Source organism: Pan troglodytes, chromosome 15 (genome assembly GCF_028858775.2).
Source record: "Pan troglodytes isolate AG18354 chromosome 15, NHGRI_mPanTro3-v2.0_pri, whole genome shotgun sequence".
Taxonomy (NCBI): Eukaryota; Metazoa; Chordata; class Mammalia; order Primates; family Hominidae; genus Pan; species Pan troglodytes.
In genome coordinates, this window is record NC_072413.2 from 64880872 (window position 1) to 64906631 (window position 25760).

Below are 25760 nucleotides of genomic sequence, written 5' to 3' on the forward strand. Positions count from 1 at the left end.
TATTAGGTCTGGTGTATAGTTTAATTTGGATGGTTCTTTGTTGATTTTCTGTTTAGATGACCTGTTCACTACAGAGAGTGGAGTATTACAGTCCCCTATTATTACTGTATTGCAGTTATCCCTTAAGATCTATTAATGTTTGCTTTATATACTTGGCAGCTCCAGTGGTGGGTGCACAGATATTTATAATTGTTATATCATTTTGCTGAATTGACCTCTTTATCATTATATAATCTCCTCCTTTGTCTATTTTTACAGTTGTTTACAGTTATGGCTACAGTTGTTACAGTTACAGTTGTTACAGTTACAGTTGTTGATTTGTAGTCCATTTTATCTAAGTATAACTACTCCTGCTCTGTTTTGGCTCCCAGTTGCATGGAATATCACTTTTCACCCCTTCACTTTCAGTCTATATGTGTCTTTAGAGACAAAGTGGATTTCCTGTAGGTAACACATAGTTGAGTCTTATTTCTTTATCCATTCAGGCACTCTATGTCTTTGCCTTGGAGAAGTGAGTTAATTTACATTAAATGTTATTATTGATAAGTAAGGACTTACTCCTGCCATTTGTCATTTGTTTTCTGGTTGTTTTATAACTCCTTTCTCCCTTTTTTACTTTCTTCATATGTGGTTTAAGTGATTTTCTCTGGTAGTATCTTTTAATTTGTTGCTTTTTATTTTTAGTTAATCTGTTGTAGGTATTTGCATTGTGGTTACCATGACGCTTATAAAAAATACCTTATAACAAGTTATTTTAAAAAGATGACAACTTATCTTAGATCACAGAAATGGGAACAGAAACTGAAAAAATGGGAAAAATCTTTTACACTTTACTTCCATCTTCCCCGCATTTAAACTCGTATTGTCTCAATTTGCATATTTTATATTACCTATCTCTTAACAGGTTGTTGTAGCTCCTATTGTTTGTGATATGTTTATCTATTCGCCTTCATACTGGAGTTATGATTGTGTGTCCAGAGTTGGTTCCTTCCGGTGGGTTCGTGGTCTCGCTGACTTCAAGAATGAAGCCGCGGACCTTTGCAGTGAGTGTTACAGCTCTTAAAGGTGGCGTGGACCAAAAGAGTGAGCAGCAGCAAGATTTATTGTGAAGAGTATAAGAACAAACCTTCCACAGGGTGGAAAGGGAATCAAGCAGGTTGCCCCTGCTGACTAGGGTTGGCCAGCTTTTATTCCCTTATTTGTCCCCGCCCATGTCCTGCTGATTGGTCCATTTTACAGTGTGCTGATTTGTCCATTTTACAGAGGGCTGATTGGTCCATTTTACAAATCTCTAGCTAGCCACAGAGCGGTGATTGGTGCGTTTTTACAGAGCACTGATTGGTGTATTTTACAAACCTCTAGCTAGCTGCAGAGCACTGATTGGTACGTTTTACAATTCTAGCTACAGAGTACTGACTGGTGCATTTTACAATCCTCTTGTAAGACATAGAAGTTCTCCAAGTCCCTGGTTGACCCAGGAAGTCCAGCTGGCTTCACCTCTCAATGCCCCCTTTAGACAGGACACCCCAACTGCTGTTGGGAATTGGGCGATGCTTGCTCTATCTACTTCCTGCTGGAAAGGGGCACAGACGGGGCCCTACAGTGGTAGTGTCCTCCAGAGGGGAACTCTCTAGGCCAGCCAAAGGGTCAGTGGGTTGGTCCAGGGGTCCTCGGTAGAAGTTGTTCATTGAGCTCATTTGGGGTTCCATTGGTAAGACATCTTACTGCTTTTAGGATTCTGTCTTCATTCATGACCTTTGATTGATTATTGTATGCCTTGGAGTAGTCTTATTTGGGTCCTATCCATTTGGTGTTCTCTGACCTTCCTGTACCTGAATATTTATATCCTTGTGAAGATTTGGAAAGTTCTATTATTATTTCTTTGAATAAGCTTTCTACCCCCTTGATCTTCCTCAACTCCCTCTTGAACATCAATAAAATAATTTCTAGATTTGTTGTTTTGATGTAATTTTCTGTATCTTACCGGTGATCTTCATTGCTCTTCATGCTTTTTGCTTTTTTCTTCTCTGTGTATTTTCAAATAGCCTATCTTTGAGCTCACTGACTCTTTCCTCTGCTTGATCCATTCTACTGTTGAGAGCTTCTAACGAACTTTTCAGTTGAACAAATATATATCTCAGTTCCAAGGTTAATGTTTGGTTTTTAATTATTTCAATCTGTTCATTAAATTTTTATCATAAATTTTGAATTGCTTTTCTGTGTTATCTTGGAGATCACTGAGTTTTCTTAAAACTACTATTTTGAGCTCTTGGTTAGGGAGCTCACATATTGCTGTTTCATTAGGGCCAGTTACTGTTTCATTGCTCTGTCCACTTGGGAAGATCATGGTTTCCTGTTTACTATTGTTTCTTTTGGATGTATGTACATGTCTTTGCATTGGAGGATTAGTTATATTTATTCCAGTGTTCTGTCTGGCTTGTTTTGCTTTTTTGTGTTTGTTTTTTATAATCTCAACTTTTAGATTCAGGGGTACATGTACAGGTTTGTTACATGGGTTTATCACATAATGCTGAGGTTTGTGGTACAAATGATCCCATCACCCAGGTAATGAGCGTAGTATACAAAAGGTTGTTTTTCAGCCCTTGCCCCCCTCCCTCTCTCATACCTTGGTAGTCCCCAGTGTCTATTGTTCCCATCTTTATGTCCATGTGTACCAAATGTTTAGCTCCCACTTATAAGTGAGAACATTCAGTATGTGGTTTTCTGTTCCTGCACGAATTTGCTTATGATAATGGCCTCCAGGTACATCCATGTTGCTGCAGAGGACATGATTTAATTCCTTTTATGGCTGTATAGTATTCCATGGTGTGTATGTATCATGTTTTCTTTATTCAATTCAGGATATGTTTGATTCGAGGCTTTTTTTTTTTTTTTTTTTTACCACTTCCCCATTTTCAGTCCTAGGTGACACATTATCCCCAGGTTCACCTAAGCTCTAGTAAATGATCAGAATGCTACCCTTCTCGGGTGAGGGAGGTGAAACATGGTATATCCTTCCAGTGTAGGAAAGCTAGGCCAGTGTTTCATGCCCAGGGAACCTGTGGGATGCACCTCCTACAGCGTGGTACTGCTGAACAGCCATCATGATTTAGCATCTCCTTTGGCTGAGTTTATGAGCAGAGTTTCCAGGGTCAGAGACTATAATCCCACCTCCTCCCTTTGTCTCTGCCTATCCTCAGGTATATTTGTTCCTTCAGACACTTGTGATGCTTCCCATGGGTTAAGGCAGGGACAGGTCTACTGCCAGGGCATGCAAAATGATGGAAAGCTGGCTGTTCACCTTGATCTCACTTTTTCCAATGTTAAAACAGTAAGTTGGAGGAAAATTTTCTACGTGCTTCGTGCAAGGCAGGATGGGGAGGAGGAACATCATGGATGTGGAAATCTGATATTCTTACTGTCTGTTCAGAGTTTTTTCACTTCTTTCTGGCCCCAGGGCCACATCTCATCTTCATATTTGAGTTCTGGGATATTTCTAGTGATATTCTCTGTGCTGTTCATTTGCTTTTGGTTTCCTGTTGAGAGGAGTGAAGTCAGCCTGCTCGTACATTGCCATTTTGAAACCAGAAGTCTCTGGTTTCTTGAGATTTCCTCTTTGATCCATAGATTATTCAGAAGTTTATGGTTTAGTTTCCAAGTGTATAGGAATTTTCCTGTTATGTTTCTGTTACTGATTTCAACTTTGCTTCCACTGTGGTCAGAGAAGTTACTCTATAATTTCAATTCTTTTAAATTTGTTTAGGTTTATTTTTATGGTCACAGATATGGTCTATATTGGTAAAAACAATGTGTATTATTCTGTCAGCTGGAGTGTTCTACAAATATCAATTCGATCCTGTTGATTTGTGTTGCTGAGTTCTTCTATATGCTTGCTAGTTGTCTGTCTAGTCATTCTATCATATACCATTAAAGTGACTTGTATCCAAAATATACAGAGAACTTCTAGATATTTAACCAATTTATGTGAAAACTTACATCCACACAAAAATCCACATGCAAATGTTTTTAACAGCCTTATTCGTAATTGCCAAAAGTTGGAATCAACCAAGATTTACTTCAATAGGTAAATGGATAAGCAAATTATGCTGCATCCATACAATGGACTCTTATTCAATAATAAAAGGAAATGAGCCATCAAGCAACCAAAAAAGACATCCTTACATGCATATTGCTAAGTAAAATAAGCCAGTGTGAAAAGAATACATATTATATGGTTCTAACTTTATGACATTGTAGTAAAAGTAAAATTATAAGAACAGTAAAATGATCAGTGTTTGCCCAGAGTTTTTGAAAAGAAAGATATAGGTGAATGGATAAAGCCGAACAGATTTTTTAGAGCAGTAACACTATTTGATATGAAGTAGAAATACGGAAACATGACATTATACATTTGTCAAAACTCATAGAACTTTATCACAAGGAAGGCTTAATATATGCAAATTGCATTTGATGGATCCCAGAAAGCAATGAGGACTCTGCCAAGAGAATTTAAATGCATTACAAAATAAATAAAACAACCTCATGGAAGCGGGTGGAGGGGAAAAGTACTGACCTAAATAACTTTGGATATGAGTGGAGTCTGTAAGACTAAAGGTAAAAGCAACTGCACATAAGCGCTTTAGCTGATAAAGTTGTATCCCATGGAGGTATGGGTTAACAATTCTAATTTTAATATATATGTATACTGGAATTGAACAGTTAATAAATGGATGGCAGGTAGTGAGACAGGTTTCTCACTGTCACAGTGGGAAATCACATATGTACAAGCAAGGGGAAGAGGCTAGAATGATCCATGTGATCCTAGGTAATGAATTAGAGTTGGAGACATCAGTATGAATTCATATCTAGCTTTAACATAGATACAAACGGTTACATACAGAAATATGTGTTATATATATATATATATGCACACACAGGTTAGTTTACACACGTATTCCTTTGCTTTGTCAGCAGAGAGGGTCTAAAATAAATGACATATCAATATGAAATGATATAATTAATGCTGAAATCTTAGTTTTTATTACCATTTGGCAATAAAAGGAGCCTGGGTTCCTTGGAGAAGTGGCTGATTCTGGGACCAAGGCAGGAAATATACAAGATGAACCTGGTATATCTCGTAGTGCTTAAAAGTAAGGAAGCACTCAAGAAAACAAACTACAACAAAACACACATTGGCGGGTATATATTAAAGGGGCATAGGAGTCAATTGACATCTCCCGATGACCAAAGATGTAAAAATGTGAGCAACAAAATAGGCAACAAGCAGTATCTTATTATAATCCAAAGTATAAAATAAACATCCATGACTCCATGCTTATACGAATAACTTTTTGCACAAATTAATTCATGAGGGAGAAGAGACAAATGTCCTGTGCATATAATTTCCAAATAATTTATATAGATGCTCCACCCTCAAGGAAGGGGCACATAACTCCTCACTTCTTAGGCATGGGCTACATACAGTGACTTCCTTCCAAAGACTACAGAACTGGGTGCGGGTTGGGGAAGAGTAACTTTGCTGTGGGGAGCACCTGACAAATACCTCAGCTAAGAGATCAAGATCAGTATCAACACTCATTAGTCAGATTGATAGCATATACCTGTGATATGATGTAATAAAAATGGCTGTATACCTCTATAGTCTTCTTCCAAAAATCCCATAACCCTAATCTTATCATCAGAAAATATCAGACAGACACCAGAAGTGGGCATTCTGCAAAAAAAAAAAAAAAAACTGACCAGCACTTACCAAAGCTATCAAGGTCATCAAAAACAAGGAAAGCCTGAGCATCTATCACTGCCAAGAAAAGCATAAGGAGACATGACAGCTAAATGTAATTTGGTAATCTGAACGGGATCCTGAAACAGAAAAAGGGTATTAAGTACAAAGTAAGAAGCATGAATAAACTGTGGGCTTTAGTTAGTAATAATGTGTCAATATTGGCTCATTAATTGCCACAAAGGTTCCATAATAATACAAGATGTTAAATGTAGGGGAAACATGGTACAGAGAATATGGGAACTCCCTATACTATCTTCTGCATTTTTCTGTAAATCCAAAACTGTTCTTAAAAATGAAGTCAATTTAATCAAATAATAACGGGATATTCTATACAACTGTCAAGGAGCAAATGATTTCAATATTATTTAAATTGTTCCTGAGTGTAGTAAAACGTAAACATTTCTCAATTCATGTTATGAGTCTGGGATAATCTTATTACAAAACTAGAAAATGATAGTAGAAAAAAGGGAAAATGTAGGTGAATATTCATTGTGAACATGGATGTGAAAACTTCAAAAATAAGATACTAACATATCAAATCTAAAAGTATATTTTTAAAAGATACATCAGGATAAAGATGGATTTATTTCAAGGACACAAAGATGGTTAACTGATTAACATGAATCACTACATTAACAGATTAAGGGAGAAAAGTCATATGACCTTCTCAATTGATGCAGAAAAAGCATTTGATAAAATTCCAAACCTGTTTATGAATAACGACTCTTAGCAAGCAATGATTCGAAGGGAACTTCCTTAATTTGACAAAGCAAATATAGTTAATAATTAGATATTGTTAGTATTCTCTTTAAAGTTAGGAATAAGACAGAGTCCAAGTATACTTCTGTCCAATATTGTACAAAGTAAAAAAAAAATGATACAAGCATTGAAAAGGACAAGTAATCTCCCATGATCACTACATGGGAATTATTAAAAAATCAGTAGTCTTTTAGAAGTAATGGAAGAGTTCATCAAGTTTGTTGGATAGAAGATCAGGATACATCAGTTGCTGTCCTATAAACCCAAGGTGTATTTTTTAAAGGGACCAAATTTCATATTTACTGTTTATTTCATGATGTAGAGATTGTAACTGTAACACAGTTTCTGAGCATTCCTCATTTCATCAAAATGGATTTAATAAATGTCTAACTGGTGAAGATACTGTATTAGGTGCTATACAATAGGTTCTATGCAGAATCGACCCTCTAGAAGTTTATAATTTTGGGGCACCCTGCACTAACAGACGGAAATACACTAACTGCAGAACAGAAATAATAAGCCAATACATATATGAACACTAAAATGTTTAGATTTAAGTTTAAAATTACAAATAAAGAGACTTTATCTCAACCTTTTTATTGTGAAAAATTTCAAACATATGCCAAATTGAAAGAATTTTACAGTGAATACTTAAGATTCTACTATTAACATTTTATTGTAGTTGCTTTATATCTGTCATCTATTCGGCCAAAAGAAATTAAAAAAGAAAAACACTGACATCTAGCACTGTCAGGAGAAGCAGCAACAGTGTGTTGATAGGAATGTAAATTGGTACAAACACTATGGAAAATTACTTTTATACAGTAAAACTGCACATCTGCTTATTCCTGTGACTCATAAAATCTGCTTCTAGCTATTTACCCTAGAACATTAGCTTTCAAATGTTTTTGACCATAAGCCACAGTAAGAAATGTACTTAACATTGTAATTCAGTACACACACACATATGTATATATATGTCTCTATGTATGTGGGTATGCACATATGCATATATATCTACATAAACAATATGTACACACATACATATACAAAAGGCACAAACTTTTCTGAGTCAATATTTATCCTAACTACCAGGAAAGCATTCTGATATTTTCTGTTCTGTTCTTTTTTAAAAAATGCTAGTTATGGCAACTGAAGTCAGTTTACTGCCCTGTTAATTGGTCGTGACCTACAATTTGAAGAACACTGTCCTAGAGAAAGCTGTGCACATATGTAATATTGTACAGCATTGAAAATGAACTATAGCTATGCATATCAGCATGGAGGAGTTTCACAAACACAGTGTTGAGTGAGAAAACCAAGTTGTATAAGAATATACACAGTATGATTTCATTTGTATATAAATTTCAAAAGCATGCTAAAATGAAAATATATTTAGATAAACATATGTGGAAAAGTTTTTTTTAAGTGAATGATTTATATAAGCACCACATGGATGAACCTTGAAAACATGTTAAGTAAAAGAAGCAAGTCACAAAAGGTGACATATTATATGTTTCCCTTTATATGAAATGTCTAGAATAGGCAAGTCTGTATGGACAGAAAATAGCTTAGTGAATGCCTAGGGCTGGGAGTTGCAAGAAAATGTGGAATGACTGCTAATGGGTATGGGATTTTTTTGTGGAGGGTGATGAAAATGTTCTAAAATTGATTACCAGGATGATTGTACAACTCTGAGAATATACTTTAAAAACTACTGAATTGTATCCTTTAAATGGGTAAGTTGTATGGTATATGAATTTTATATTGATAGAGCTGTTTTACAAAAAAGTAAGAATGTTTTAAAATTCAGGATAATAGTTATTTGGAGAAGAAGGGACTTGAGATCAAGGCAAGGCACGCAGTACTCTTTGAAAGTATCAGTGATAGTCTATTGCTTCACCTAGGTAGTAGGCACATCAGTGGGATTTTTATTGTTATTGTCTGTTTTATACACGTCATACCTTGTTGTGTATTTAATATTTAACAGAAATTTTAAGAGAAGCAATATTTTTCATATTCTTCTATTCTCATGCCTGTTGTGATCAAGTTTAACATAGAATATTGAACTTCTAGTGTAAATCTAGATTAGGACCAGTTTTCATCCAAATATGTCCTGTTTTTAAAAATTACTCTTTTTGTATTAAACTTTCAAAAAAATTGGAATAAAAAGGTAACTATCCCATTATATAGTCTGTGGGTCAGAATATTCTCAACTATAACCTTTTCGCTTTTCTTCATCACCTTTGCAACCACCCTAATTCACCTGTTACATTTTTCGACATTCTCTTAACTGTATTCCTTGCTTCCTGTCTTGCACCTCTCCAAACAACTTTCTACTTTGCAGCCAGAAATATCTTTTGAAAATACAGATATTAGTATGTTATTTCTCTGCTCAAAATTTTTTAGCAAAATCTCACTCTCCACTGTAGATAAAGACTGAATTCTTTAAGATTACTTTCCAGGGCCTATATAATTTGTCACTGCTGCTTTTTGCATCAGCTTCCACCCACACTTGTTGTTGTTTTTACCACACATATCAGGTTCTATTGTTAGCTTCTGAGTACTTTGTACATGCCCTTTTCTCTGCCTTGAATGTTCTTCCTTCTCTCTTTACCTCTGTAACACCTACCAGTTCTTCAGGCAGAAGCTTAGATTTTTTTCCTTCCTTATAGAAGCCTTCTCTTAACTACCCCTACACTTCCTTACCTAAGACTAAAATGCCCTTCCTATTGTTCCCAAAGGATTTTTGCTTAATATACATTTACATTTATTTAAAATATGCTTTATATTTTATATACATAAACAAAAACAATGCGCTATGTAACATGCTGAATCAGATACATGAGAGAAAATAAACTAAGAATGAGTCAACTCGTATTTAGTGTTTTTTGTTATCAGACTCTTTTCTTTATATCTTCTGTCATCCCCTTTCAGTTCATCTTAGACTATTATTCCTGAAATAGTGCTTGGTAATATTAGTAATAGCAGAATCCGTGTATCATCCCCAATGCCTTAAGAATACATTCTAGCTCTTTACAGTGAATTCATGACTTCTACTGTCTTAATTCTAATGTACTTTTTAAGGAAAGATGGACCAAATATTTATTTAATGCCTATTATGTACTAGATTATACTGTACCTTATATTTCAAAGATTATGTTAACCCTTTTAACAACTCAGGTTATGGAAACTAAGGATTAAAGAAGTTTAGTAATGAAGACAGGATTACACTAATAGTAAATAGTAGTACCAAAACTCAAGCACAGTTTATCACAGCAGTTCTCAAACTTTTCCATGGATGAGAGTCAACTAGAGAACTTGTTAAGATACAGATTACTGGACCCCACCCTCATAGTTTTTTATCCAATATATCAGCAACAGAGAGGAGGGGATAAGGGTGGTATGGGAAATTTTGCCTTTCCAACAAATTCCTGTATGATGCATATGTTTCTGGTCCAGAGACCACAAATTGAAAAATACTAACCTATCAGACAGCAACATCTTTCCACTGGTCCTTCTTAACCTCATATTACTCCTCTATAAGTAAGCAAGTGGATGCTTGCTGGTGAGAGACAATATACTCAAAATGCACTTGGTACTTTTTTTAACTCTATGCTTTTGCATTATTTTTCCCCTCCTCCTAAACTGCCCTTCTTTTTGATTTTTGTTTTGTTTTGTTTTTTTGAGACGAAGTCTTACTACTGTCACCCAGGCTGGAGTGCAGTGGCACAATCTCTGCTCATTGCAACCTCCGCTTCCCAGATTCAAGCGATTCTTCTGCCTCAGGCTCCTGAGTAGCTAGGATTACAGGAACCTGCTACCACACCCGGCTAATTTTTTGTATTTTTAGTAGAGACAGGGTTTCACCATATTGGCCAGGCTGGTCTCGAACTCTGACCTTGTGATCCTCCCACCTCGGCTTCCCAAAGTGCTGGGATTACAGGCATGAGCCACCACACTGGCTACTTTTTTTTAACCTATGGTACTTTATACCAATTTGTGTTACTACTTACTATCTTGTGTTGTAGTTGTTTATATGCTTTAATGTTCTACATTTTACAATTATAAACTTCTTAAGCATTTGGGTTGCATTTATTCCATAATACTTAGTACAGATCTTTAGCTATTTGATAAATATTGGAATATGCTAAAACTTTGGTGCTTATAGTTTTTAAATTATTGAATGATATAATGTTTGTAAAAATACTTTATTAATCCGAAAGCATTATATAGAGGAGGAGTACTTTCTTCTTGCAGTGACTCTGGACATTCTATAGATGAAAAAGTATGTCTCAAAATTAATTTTTAAACACTTCAAAGAGATCAGGGAAATGAGAAAGAATACATAAATCTCTGATCTAATGTTTTGACAAAATAAAAAGTAAAAAAAAATTGATGGGAAATAACAAATGTAATCTCCTGGCTGTATAGAAACCTTTAATTATATCACATATGCATACATACACACACACAGAAAAATAGTGGTCTGGATGTAACTGTTGATTATATTAGCACTGCTACTAAGGTGTCAACCTAGAGCAAGTGAAGTATTATTGGAGACATAAAAAGCCTGGATTTGATTACCAAAAATTGGAATAAAAAGAATTAACTAAGTTTTCACTTGCCACTAACCTTCTAATGGAGGGAGTTACAACATTCTTGGAAAATAAAATCCAACACATTTCATAATATGTGATAAAATTGTTACAGTGATGTCAGTAAGGATAAGTTAATGGACATTAATAAACACAAGATGGAATGAACTTACTGTATAAAATTACAAAGATCCCAGAGCTATGTATTAATCAAATTCTTTGTACTCCACATTATTTTTCCATATTTTGTAGGTAACTATATTTGTCTTTCCTTCATAGAAATATTGGGAGGATAATATGCAGTAATTGTTATGGTAATATTTCTAGTTTTTAGAAGGAAAGGTGCTACAAACTTCCGGATGTAGCTAATACTATATTCTACGAGGGATTATTGTGCTCTTAGTTAAAATTCTAGATTTATTCAATAAATTGCTAGATTTGCTTACATGAAAGTAGAGAACTTAATATTGATGACATTCCAATCATATTACTGGTGATATTATAATAAATTAGCTATCATATTGACAAAAAGCTAAAATGTAGCATTTTAGTTTGGAAAGAAAAACAAAATTCCTAAGTAAACAGGAACATATTAAGAACTATATAATTACCCAGTGCCATTTTGTCACTAAAGTACTTTATCCAATTCTGACTGCCAGAACTAAAACAGATTTTGAAGAAATATCATTAAGATTAAAGGTCAGAAAATAGCCTTAAAGTTTTTAATGAAATAATGAATAGTTTTTCTAGTAAGAAGAAGGCCAGCAGGTGATTCAGTAAACATTTTCAGATATATGGAAAGTTGTAAATAAATGGCAATCTTCTCTTTCAGATTGTAAGTAGGACAAGAAGAAAAAGTAATAAAATATAGGACAGTTTTAGGTTATTTCAGAGAATAAGAGTGGTTAAAGAAAAACTCAGTCAAGACATTTGGGGAAGAGTATTCTTACATTACTTTAAAAATACTGTAAAATTTTAAAAATGGCATAATCTCTTTGTTTTCAAATTATGAAAATGAGATAATGTTTCCAGATCAGAGTAACACAACCAGTCAATGACAGCATAATTCCAGCTCTCATACGAAAATCTAGGCCTTTGCTCCTTGACTCCAGTCTTCCACTGCTTTTCCGTTTTTTTATGTTTCTTAACCAGTTAGTTTAAATGTAGCCTGGAAATTGACAATTATCTCTGAAAGATGTTTCTAGCTTAAAATGCCTGTGATTATCAGTGGGTCTATTAATGAATGAGCTCTCCAACCTCTTCCCTTCTGCCATTCACTTGTGAAAAACCTTGTTTTACTTTAAAACTTATAGACTTCCTGAGAAGCAAGAGCTCAAATCTAAATCTTAAGTGCTTTTTGTGTTAGACTTTTGAACATAAATATCACTAGGCATTTTTAATGCACTATCTCAAACTCTTAAACAATTGTATAAAATATGAAGAAGCTGAAGTTAGACAAAATAGGTAATTAGACTTGGTCAGATTGCTTAAAAGTAGGTAAATTATTCTGATTCCACATTCAGTACATTTTTTCCAATTTGCCATACTAACCATAATGTAAAAACTTCAACCAGAATGCCTAATTTGTATAGCAAGCAGTGAATGTCTTAAGATAACACTTTTATTCCTAAAACAGTTGTTCACATGTAAAGTAAAATGATTGTTCTTTGTTCTTAATGTATTTAAACCGGGCATTCATTGCAATTTAGTGTTCACCTACTTTCTCTTTTCTTTCAGGCCTGTATGTGGAATCAGAGGGAAAACGCTCATAATTAACCTGCCAGGTAGCAAGAAAGGATCTCAGGTAAATCACCTGGACATATTAATGGTTTAGTGTAAGAGCTTTTGACCAGCCGTGAAAGTTAGCCAGCCAAAAAGTCGGAGCACTCCACAAGACTGCCCTCACGTCTGATACCAATTGCAGGATTCCCAAAGTCACTCTTGGGTTCAGTAATTCAATGGAAAGACATAGAACTCACTAAAAACTGTTACACTTACAGTTATGGTTTATTATGGGGAAAGGATACAGATTAAAATCAGCCAAGAGAAGAAGTGCATAAGACAACGTCCAGGAATACTACCAAACACAGAGAGCTTCCCTTGTCCTCTCCCTGTAGAGTCATCAATGCTTTACTCTCCTGGCATTCGTGTATGATAATATACTTGTAATATTTTTAATCAGAGAAGCTCACCTGAGTTTTTGATGTCCAGAGTTTTTTTTTTTTTTTGGTTTGGTTTTTTTTTGTTTTGTTTTGTTTTGTTTTGTTTGCGGTTCATTATATTTTGCCCATGTGTATGACCTTTAGTCTTTAGCGCTTCCCAGAGATTGGATTGATAGCATTAGTCTCCAGTATGTTCCAGAACTGACACCATGTGGCCAAAAGTCCCCATCATAAGTCATATTGTTAGATTGTGTGGTGGCCAAAGCCATCAGGTAAACAAAGACACTGCTGTCACACATGACATTCTGAACATCTAGAGATCTCCTCCAACTAGTTAAGGGCAACTACTTTTACCCTCAGACTCTCTTTGGGTACTGTTAATTCTTTGCTGTACAAGCTACCCCCTGGCCTTTGGCCAAGGCTTTTTTTATTGTATAGCAACACAGTCATGTTTGTCTGGGCATCTATATTTACTATGGTATTTATGTGACAGACACAGCAGTAGTATCAGTGTGAATATGCCTAAGATTTGGCCAAGGCAGTGTAGGGTATGGATATATTTAGAGAAATAGCTAATCCATCCACTAAAGCCATTACATACATTTTCATAATTTTGTATTAAGTTACTAATTTCTCACCTTAATCTACCACTATTGATATGTTTGTACAGAACTATATATCATAGAAATTAGCTGATGGTTACCTAAGTGCATTTCTTCCTCAGGCCAGTCATTTTCTATTGACATTATATCCTGAGGAGGCTTTAACTGAATTTCCCAATACACTTAGCCATAACCTAAAAAATAAAAGTCAAAAGATACTGGCACATTCTTAGAGTCCTTCTCAGACATTAACAGACCAGAATGTCTCCCAGAATGATGCTACTCAGGTTTGCAGGCTTGTTGGATTCCAAAAATAAGAGTGGTCTCAGCAACATATGACTTCACTCTTTCAAGCATCTGTTACAGTTGAGCTAAGAAACAATGTCATCTCTTGTTCTGAACCTCTTTGGAGATACCAATGCAGTATTATTTCCCTTACTGCATAACCTATCCATTCATTCCTTTACCCTCAGCTACCATTCTTCCTTCTCTCTATTTATACCCAAACTTTTCCACCTTTTAAAGAGTTGTAAGGTTTGGCCACTGTGCTGATTCAGATTGCCGTTGGTAATACTAGTTTAGCAAGTTCCTCCTGCACAGTCTATTCCTATTCATTTAGAGTAGGATTGTATCCCTTACCTTCATTTTAGCTAGCATAGATAACAATAACCAAGAGATTGTGTGTTTAACTTCTTTCTTTATATTTTGCATCTCCTTATGCATCCAGTGAGATAACTTTTTGGGAATTATCTCCATTAACTAATCACAGTAAAGAAGCAATTCCATGCTGTGGTTGACACTGTCTTCACTCAGGGATCAAAGGTTCATCATCCCACACCCTCTCTTCACTTCCTAAGCCATGTATTTCAGTGAGTCAGGGTCTTTCTAGAAAATCTTATTTTTGACACCAACTGTAAGGAGTTTTAGCCAACTGCAAAAAATAGCCACCTACAAATGTGGAGTACTCCACAAAATTGCTCATTTCTGACCCTAATTGCAAATTCAGGAGATCCTAAAATGACCTTCAGGTTTAATAATTTACTAGCATTCATGGAACTCACAGAAAGCTGTTATACTCATGATTATTGTTCATTGCAAGGAAAGAATACGGATTAAAGTCAGCCAAGGGAGAAAGTGCATAGGGCAGAGTCTAACAGAAGTAACAAATGAGGAACTTCTGTTGTCCTCTGTCTTTGGAGACATGGACATGTCACCCTTCTGGCGTCAGTCTGTGATACCACACATGGAGTAATGCCAGCTGGGGATGCTCACCTGAGCCTTTGGTATCCAGAGCTTTTATTGGGACTCAAACACTTACTGCCAGTGTGGCTGACCTGTAATCTTTAATCCTAAAGTAGAGAGAAGCAATTGGGGGCCTTCTATGTAGAAAGTGGGGTCAGAAGGCCAAGAAAGGGAGTATGAGTATATATCCAAGTCACTTAGGAACTTTTATGCAGGTGCAAAAAAACTTATGTCAAAGTGGCCACAAGATTGTTTAATAGACAGATGAATGAAAGTCCATGTTTACTGCTAGACACCAAAGCTTTGTGTGAAATCTTGAATTAATGGGGAGAGAGGGAGGGTAGCCTATACCTGTCTGTTCTTTTCCTGATCCCTTTCCCTCATTCCTGAACTGCAGTCTAACATTGTTAGACTGTCTCTGGTGCCCAAAGTCCATGGACAACAAAGACATTCCTATTAGGCGTGAAATTCCAAGGACCTAGAGATCACTCCCAGAAGCTGAGTGTAAAGACCAGACCTCTCCTCGGTCAAGGTTAAATTCTTTACTACACAATCTTTAAAGAGTAAACTGATTGAGCCATACAAAGATAGGTTGAAAGATTAAACATCTTTCCCGATATTATGTAACCCTCCAAAAATTTTTAAGATTTTTTTTTTTACATCTTAGATTTTAAGCTATTACTTCAAATGTGAAAGAGAAAGACCTCCACCTCTTCTGTAGCTATAGCTGGCCTTATATTCTGATTTTTAGGTTCTTACCTATTCTCTTTTGGTAATACGTTATAGATAATAGTGAGCACCTCAGCAGCAGATTATATTAACTTTATGCAGTGCTCTTTGCAAGCTTATTTTATATTTTGCTTGCTGTACAATGTTACCTAGCTATACTTTATGATGGTAGTTAGAACTTTAGCTCTCTGGACAAAATAATCTGGTTCTCACCTCGGTTGTTAGTTCTACTGCCCTGCTCTAACTAAAAATATGAAACCTCTTTCCTGCCTTTTTTTAAACAACTTCAGTACCAATAAATCTTTATTCATTGTATTTTCCCAAGAAAAGGAGAAGGGATAGGAAAAGAGTCAGCATGTGTGTTAAAAAAATGATTAGAAGATGGGAAAAGAAGTAGACAATACAGCAAAATCAACCATCAAATAAACATACCCCAGTGGTGGGGTCACCGAAGCCCAAACAGGCTCAATCTCCTGCAGTTCAAGAATGAGGGGTTGGGATTAGGAAAATAACAGACAGGTACAGGCTACTCTCCCTCCCCATAAATTCAAGATTTCACACAAAGGTTTGGTGTCTAGCAGTAAACACAGAGTTTCATTTGACTGTCTCCTATTAAACAATCTTGTGGCCACTTTGACATAAGTTTCTTGCATCTGTGTAAAAGTTCCTGAGTGCCTTGGATATAAATATTCATATTCTTTTACTTAGCCTCCTGAGCCCACTTTCTGCATGGAAGGCCCCCAGTTGCTTCTCTCTACTTTTGGATTAAAGATTAAGTAGATTTGGCCAGGCGCTGGGGCTCAGGTCTGTAATCCCAGCACTTTGGGAGGCCGAGGTGGGCCGATCACAAGGTCAGGAGTTCAAGACCAGCCTGGCCAACATGGTGAAACCCCATCTCTACTAAAAATAAAAAAAAACTAGCCAGGCGTCGTGGCAGGCACCTGTAATCCCAGCTACTCAGGACGCTGAGGCAGAGAATTGCTTGAACCCAGGAGGCGGAGGTTGCAGTGAGACAAGATGGCGCCATTGCACTCCAGCCTGGGCGACAGAGTGAGACTCCATCTCAAAACAAAAAAATATATATATATATGGTTAACTAGATTTGACCCATCCAAAATACAGCAGTGTCTTAAGTGTTTGGCATGAATCACATCAAGAAATGGTCTTGACTCAGGAGGTTGGGAACAAGGGATGAAGGGCTCCTAGTTTCTTCAGGATTTTTGCATAAATCATTTAAGAGTTGTAGAAATAACGCAAGAATTAAATGTGTGTATGTGAGTATGTAAGTTTTCTCTTGGGGAGGAGGGGATGGAAAAGAGGGTAGTATACAAGTTTTTAGAATGTATTTATTTATTTATTTTTAGAGACAGAGTCTCACTGTGTCACCCTGGCTGGAATGCAGTTACACAATCATAGCTCACTGCAGCCTCAAACTCTTGGGCTTCTTTCCTATCTTTCCTGTCTTTCTCATAATGCATCTTTAAACTACCAAGTTGTATATAGAAATTTTACTTTTTTTAAAATGCAGTGCATGCTTTTTTTTTTTTTTTAGAGAATCTGATTCTGACCATCCATGCCTGTCCTCAGTCTTATTTTTTTTATTTTTCCATAAGTTATTGGGGTACAGGTGGTATTTGCTTACATGAGTAAGTTCTTTAGTGGTGATTTGTGAGATCCTGGTGCACCCATCACCGAGAGGTATACACTGCACCATATTTGTTGTCTTACCCCTCACCCCCCGCACTCTTTCCCATAAATTCCCATAAGTCCCCAAAGTTCATTGTGTCATTCCTATGCCTTTGCGTCCTCATAGCTTAGCTCCCACATATCAGTGAAAACATACGATGTTTGGTTTTCCATTTCTGAGTTACTTCACTTAGAATAATAGTCTGTAATCTCATCCAGGTCATTGCAAGTGGTGTTAATTCATTACTTTTTATGGCTGAGTAATATACCATCATATATATATAAAATAGTTTCTTTATCCACTCATTGATTGATGGGCATTTGGGTTGGTTCCACGATTTTGCAATTATGAATTATGCTGCTATAAACATGTATGTGCAAGTGTCTTTTTTGAATAATGACTTCTTTTCCTCTGGGTAGATACCCAGTAGTGGGATTGCTGGATCAAATGGTAGTTCTACTTTTAGTTCTTTAAGGAATCTCCACAGTTTTCCTTAGTGGTTTCACTAGTTTACATTCCCACCAGCAGTGTAGAAGTGTTCCCTGTTTACCGCATCCATGCCAACATCTACTGTTTTTTGATTATTTGATTATGGCCATTCTTGCAGGAGTAAGGTGGTATTGTATTGCAGTTTTGATTTGCATTTCCCTGATCATTAGTGATGTTGAACATTTTTTCATATGTTTGTTGGCCGTTTGTATATCTTATTTTGAGAATTGTCTGTTCATGTCATTAGCCCACTTTTTGATGGGATTGTTTTTTTTTTTTTCTTACTGATTTGTTTGAGTTCGTTGTAGATTCTGGATATTAGCCCTTTGTCAGATGAGTAGATTGTGAAGATTACAAAACACTGCTGAAAGAAATCATAGACGACACAAACAAATGTAAACATATCCCATGCTCATGGATTAGTAGAATCAATAATGTGAAAATGACCATACTGCCAAATGCAATTTTCAAATTCTATGCCATTCCCATCAAAATACCACCATCATTCTTCACAGAGTTAGGGAAAACAATTCTGAAATTCATATGGCACCAAAAAAGAGCCCGCATAGCCAAAGCAAGACTAAGCAAAAAGAACAAATCTGGAGGCATCACATTACGTGATTTCAAACTACACTATAAGGCCATAGTCACCAAAACAGCATGGTACTGGTATAAAAATAGGCACATAGATCAATGGAACAGAATAGAGAACCTAGAAATAAAATCAAAAACTTAGAGCCAACTGATCTTCGACAAAGCAAACAAAAACATAAAGTAGGGAAAGGACACCCTTTTCAACAAAGGGCGCTGGGATAATTGGCTAGCCCTATGTAGGAGAATGAAACTTTATCCTCAACTCTCACCTTATACAAAAATCAACTCAAGATGGATTAAGGACTTAAACCTAAGACCTAAAACTATAAAAATTGTAGAAGATAACATTGGAAAAACCCTTCTAGACATTGGCTTAGACAAGGATTTCATGACCGAAAACCCGAAAGCAATTGCAATAAAAACAAAGATAAATAGCTGGGACCTAATTTAAACTAAGGAGCTTTTGCATAGCAAAAGGAATAGTCAGCAGAGTGTATGCTTTTTTTTTTTGTCACTGTAACTATTTTTATTACATCACAATAATTAGGAGTAGTACAGTTCATGAAAAAAATATTACAAATTTTAGATCATTTCACAGCACATACTCCTATAAACATTTAAAAGTTAATTTCAATTAAAAGAGTGGTCATTTTTAATGTTTCATATGACCAACATTGTAGCACTGTAGTTCCTTAGCTTATGGAGAATACTGTAACATATTTTATGCTTACTGCATGGCATATTGCTAAGACAATGTTTTACATATGATTCATTCTGAGATCGATGGAGGAAAATGCAAATCAAAAATCACGAAACAGTTTGATTGCCACCATCTTATATAATTACAAAAGTGCTTCATCTTAATTTTTTTTTCTTTCTCTTGCATACAGGAATGCTTTCAATTCATACTGCCAGCTCTACCTCATGCCATTGACCTTTTACGTGATGCCATTGTAAAAGTAAAGGAGGTGCATGATGAACTTGAAGATTTGCCTTCCCCACCTCCCCCTCTTTCCCCTCCTCCTACTACCAGCCCCCATAAACAGACAGAAGACAAAGGAGTTCAATGTGAGGAAGAGGAAGAAGAGAAGAAAGACAGTGGTGTTGCTTCAACAGAAGATAGTTCCTCATCACATATAACTGCAGCGGCCATTGCTGCCAAGGTAAGCCTGATGAGAGTTACTCAGAGGCCTAAAGGACCCACAGGTAAATGTACTGGTTTCATCTGTTTTCCATCGCATCCCTCCCTACATTTAATACTTCTTCAGAGAACCCTAAAAAAAAAGTGGGATGTCCATGACACTCCACTACTATGTTTCCTTCTTGATATAGATTCCTTGAAGTCACTGAAGTTAATTCTGAGTTCTGAGGCATTACTGATGAGCTGTTGCCTATTGAAGTAATAGCTACAATGATAAACAACGTGACATTTTAGAACTCTTTGGAGATGTCATTTTTGTGGACATATTAAATATATAATGTTTATATATTCAAAGTATCAAAACTTCACAAATTCTTAAAGGAACAGCAAACTGAAGGTAAAAGACCTTAGATGATTCAAGAAATGAGTTGGGAAAGATTAATAAAGATTTTTAAAGGGACAAAGCTTTTCAGCAATTGTTGAATTTTTCTTAACTAATAACTTATTCAAACATTGCTTGACACAAATTACCCTAGTGGTAAAGATAGGAAATGGATGTATTTGCATTTCTACTTTAAGAAATATTATTAGGACAATATCAAAGTATTACAAATTCTCTTTGGGCAACTCCATGGGTAAATATACTACCATGAGTTACTTGAGTAAATTTAACTGTCTTAAAGTTATAGAACATGGTTTATTCTTCATACCTACTAAAGTCAACCTAGTATGCCTTAATATCTACAGAAAGTAGCATATCAATTCTGGAAATTATGATTTTTCATTAAGAGCATAAAGATTGAAAATTTAATTGCTATTTGAAGTAATTATCAGATTTTATGGATTATCCAGTTATTTTGGCTTTGAGCATTGTGAGGTTTTTTTTTAATAATATATAGATTAGAATCATCGAGAAATCCTTTTGAAGTGTCCATTCAGTGATCCAGTGAGTGCTTACTAAAGGCTAGTAAGTATTTAAGTTTTGTGTGATTTTTTTTATGAAACCAATTGGTGAAACAGGCATTTTTAAATCATTATATGTTCCTTTTCCTTTACTCTGAATTAAAAGAGTAAGAAGTGCCATAAATTTCAATCTTAGGAGAGAAGCTTATGGCATTTAAAATCTAAGCTGATTCTGTCATTCTACATTTGGAAAACGTTAGCATTTCATTTTTCCATTTGTTTTTACCTTTTTTCCTTTTTAGTCATTTTGCTTGTATAGTTTCATGTTTTCCTGTCACTGTATTCATAGTTGTTATGTGTTGTGCATTAGAAGCATCCATTCTACACCAGTCCTGCTGTTGTCATGGCACACGGTGAACAGCCCATCCCTGGTCTCATCAATTATTCCCATCATTCAACAGATGAACGGGTAAGACAAGAGGCTTTTGCATTAATGGTTTTCCAAATATGTATTCTACTTCCTCTCCTTGGAGATAGGCTGTAACATATGGAAGATGTGTTGTTTTATTCTGATGGATTTTCAGCCTTGCTTTCTTGTGAAAGTGTAAGTGCCATTGAGTATATCCATCAAGGAATTTAATAGAGTTTCTCCTGTGACTAAAGTACTCTGCTATCATTAAGATTCTGTCATTTGTGACAATGAACTTTTATCAAATGACTTGCAAGAAAGTCATTGCTCAGAAGTTATTTTTGTCTTACCAATTTCATCAGATATCTTTAAATAAATTGCCTGGCTTAAAATTACCTCTTAAGAGAATCACTTTGAGTCTTAAAATCTAGACAGATTGGTCAAGCAAAGAGTTGATTTGTATTAACCTTCCTGTTTTGTCTTATGATTTTGCATCTCATTTTTTTTTCATTCATTGAGCTCTCATTACAACCATTGCAGAGTTGAATTTTGATATAAATTCTGTGATTCCTCATCATAAGTAAACTTTTTAGGTGCATATTTGTTTATTCAGTCAGTGGCTGAATGATAGCTTGCAAAAAAAATGCCAGGTTGTAAAAGATTAAACTGATACATAAAAATCATTAAACAGTGATAATTTAGACATTGGATGAAAAAAAAACAATCTAAGTCCCTAATATGGATGTAAAATGAGAGGGGCAGAGAAGAAAAAGAAATAATAAAGTGAAATTTGGTTTTAAATACTTAGGAAGCAAAACACCCAAAATTAGGAGAGAAAAAAACCAACAACTTAGCATCCATAGTCTCTTAGAAGATACTACCAAATGAAGACTTTTTAAAAATTTTAATTTTGTGGGGTACATAGTAGTGGATATATTTATGGGGCATGTGAGACATTTTGATACAGGCATACAATGGGTAATAATCACATCAGGGTAAATGGGTATCCATCACTTCAAGCATTCATCATTTCTTTGTGTTACAGACATTCCAATTGTATTCCCTAATTTATTCTAAAATGTACAACAAATTATTGCTGATTGTAATCACCCTGTTGTGCTATCTAGATCTTATCCATTGTATCTAACTATATTTTGGGGTACCCATTAACCATCCCTATTTCCCACTCCCCCTACCCACCCTCTCCACCCTCTGGTAACCATCATTCTACCATCTTTATCTCCGTGAGTTCAATTGTTTTAATTTTTAGCTCCCACAAATAAGTGAGAACATGCAAAGTTTGTCTTTCTGTGCCTGGCTTATTTCATTTAACAGTGTCTTCCAGTTCCATCCATGTTGTTGCAAATGACAGGATCTCATTCTTTTTTATAGCTGATCAGTACTCCATTGTATATATGTACCCCATTTTCTTTATTCATCTGCTGATGGACACTCAGGTTGATAATGCTGCAATACACATGGAAGTGCAGATATCTCTTCAATATACTGATTTCCTTTCTTTTGGATATACACCTAGTAGAGGCATTGCTGGATCATATGTAGTTCTGTCTTTAGTTTTTGGAAGAACCTCCATACTATTCTGCATAGTGGCTATACCAATTTACATTCCCACCAATAGCGAACAAGTGTTCCCCTTTCTCCACATCCTCACCAGCATTCATTATTGCCTGTCTTTTGGATAAAAGCTGTATTAACTGGGAAGAGATGATATCTCATTATAGTTTTGATTTGCATTTATCTGATGATCAATAATGATGAGCACCTTTTCATATACTTGTTTACCATTTGTATGTCTTCCCTTGAGACACATCTATTCAGATCTTTTACCCATTTTTAAATTAGATTGTTTTATGTTTTTTCCTATAGAGTTGTTTATATAGTCTGGTTATTAATCCCTTCTCAGATGCATAGTTTACAAATATTTTCTCCCATACCTTGGATTCTCTTCACTTTCTTGATTGTTTCCTTTGTTAGGCGAAGCTTTTTAACTTGATATGATCCCATTTGTTTACTTTTTCATTGGTTGCCTGTGTTTGTGGAGTATTACTCAAGAAATCTTTGCCCAGTCCAATGTCCTGGAGAGTTTTCCCAATGTTTCCTTTTAGTGGTTTCATAGTTTCAAGTCTTAGATTTAAGTATGTAAGTCTTTAATCCATTTTGATTTGATTTTTTATATATGGCAAGAGATAGGTGTCTAGTTTTAATCATCTGCATATGGATATCCAGTTTTCCCAGCACCATTTATTGAAGAGACTGTCCTTTCCCCAATGTATGTTCTTGACCCCTTTGTCAAAATGAGCTCACTGTACTTATATGGATTTGTTTCTAGGTTCTCTATTCTATTCCATTGGTCTATGTGTCTGTTTTTATGCCAGTACCATGATGTATTAGCTACTATAGCTCTGTAGTATAATTTGAAGTCAGGTAGTGTGATTCCTCCAGTTTTGTTTTTATTTTCGCTTAGGATAGCTTTGGTTATTCTAGGTCTTTTGTGGTTCCATATAAATGTTATGATTATTTTTTCTGTTTCTGTGAAGGTATTTTGATAGGGATTGCATTGAGTCCATAGATTGCTTTGGGAAGTATGGACATTTTAACAATATTGATTCTTCCAATCCATGAATACGGAATGTCTTTCCTTTTTGTGTGTGTCCACTTCAATTTCTTGCAAAAATGTTTTATACTTCATCATAGAAATCTTTTACTTCTTTGGTTAAATTTATTCCTATGTGTTTTCTTTGTAGCTATTGTAAATGGGATTACTTTCTTAATTTCTTTTTCATATTGTTCACTGTTGGCATATAGAAATGCTGCTAATTGGCCAGGCGTGGTGGCTTACGCATGTAAGCACTTTGGGAGGCTGAGGTGGTTGGATCACCTAAGGTCAAGAGTTCGAGACCAGCCTAACCAACAAGGTGAAACCCCGTCTCTACTAAAAATACAAAAATTAGCCTGGTGTGGTGGCAGGCCCCTGTAGTCCCAGCTACTCAGGAGGCTGAGACAGGAGAATTGCTTGAACCTGGGAGGTGGAGGTTGCAGTGAGCTAAGATCGTGCCACTGCACTTCAGCCTGCGTGATGGAGCAAGACTCCATCTCAAAAAAAAAAAAAAAAAAAGATATGCTACTAATTTTTGTATGTTGATTTTGTATCCTGCCACTTTACTGAATTTGCTTATTAGTTCTAATGGTTTTTTGTTGGAGTCTTAGGTTTTTCCAAATATTGTATCATCAGCAAACCAGGATAATTTGATCTCTTCCTTTCCAATTTGGGTGCTGTTTATATCTTTCTGTTGTCTGACTGCTCTAGCTAGCACTTCCAATGCTATGTTGAATAACAGTGGTAAAAGTGAGCATCTTTGTCATGTTCCAGATCTTAGAGGAAATGCTTTCAGTTTTTCCCCATTCAGTATGATACTAGATGTGGGTCTGTTGCATATAGCTTTTATTATGTTGAGGAACGTTCCTTCTATACCCAGTTTTTTTAGGGTTTTTATCATGAAGCAATTGAATTTCGTCAGATGCTTTTTCAGCATCAAGTGAAGTGATCATACGGTTTTTGTCATTCATTCTGTAGATATGATGTATCACATTGATTGATTTGCCTATGTTGAACCATCCTTCCATCCCTGGGATGAATCGCACTTGGTCATGATGAATGATGTTTTTAATGTGTTTCTGAATTTGGTGTACTAGCATTTTGTTGAGGATTTTTACATCAGATATTGGCCTGTAGTTTTCTTTTTATGATGTGTCTTTGTCTGGTTTTAGTATCAGGGTAATACTGACCTTGTAGAATGAGTATAGAAGTATTCCTTCCTTCTCTATTTTTCAGAATAGTTTGAGTAGGATTGGTGTCGGTTCTTCTTTAAATATTTTGTAGACTTCAGCAGTGAAGGTATTGGTTCTTTTCTTTGCTGGGAGACTTTTTATTATGGCTTCAATCTCATTACTTATTGCTGTATTCAGGTTTTGGATTTCTTCATGGTTCAATCTTGGTAGGTTGTATGCATCTAGGAATTTATCCACTACTTCTGGGTTTTCCAACTTATTGGCATATAGTTGCTCATAGTAGTCTGTAATGATCCTTTGAATTTTTGTGGTATAATCATGATGTCTCCTTTTTCATCTCTGATTTTATTTATTTGGGTATTCTCTCTTTTCTTCTTTGGCTAAAGATTTGGCAATTTTGTTTATCTTTCTTAGAAAAACAACTTTTCATTTTGTTGATCTTTTGTACTGTTTTTTGTTTGTTTTAATTTCATTTATTGCTGCTCTGATCTTTATTTCTGTTCTTCTACTAATTTGGGCTTGATTTTCTCTAGCTTTTCTAGTTCTTTATCATGTGTCATTAGGTTGTTTATTTGTAGTTTTTCTACTTTTTTGATGTAGGTGCTTATTGGTATAAACTTTCCTCTTAGTACTGTTTTGCCTATCCCATAGGTTTTGGTGTTTTGTGTTTCCATATTCATTTGCTTCAAGACATTATTAATTTGCTTCTTAATGTCTTCAGTGACCCACTGGTCTTTCAGGAGCATATTGTTTAATTTACGTATGTTTGTATCATTTCCAAAGTTTTTTTTATTGATTTCTAGTTTTATGCTGTTGTGGGTTAGATAAGATA

General features: G+C 35.5%; 1 protein-coding gene across 25 annotated transcripts in view; it reads left to right on the forward strand.

Moving 5' to 3' along the window:
- Positions 1-25760, forward strand: part of GPHN (gephyrin) — a 672536-nt gene that overhangs the window by 394389 nt on the left and 252387 nt on the right. For 14 of the 25 annotated variants that reach the window (XR_010151161.1, XR_010151162.1, XM_063793562.1 and 11 more), the window contains 3 exons: positions 12898-12964; positions 19556-19828; positions 21080-21178. Coding sequence is in view for 23 of the 25 variants with exons in the window: in XM_063793562.1 (XP_063649632.1) it covers positions 12898-12964; positions 19556-19828; positions 21080-21178 (439 nt within the window). In the remaining 2 variants the exon portion in view is untranslated. The remainder of the gene's footprint in view (positions 1-12897; positions 12965-19555; positions 19829-21079; positions 21179-25760) is intronic. The other 11 variants (XM_054666662.2, XM_063793571.1, XM_063793576.1 and 8 more) reach the window with 1 other exon arrangement.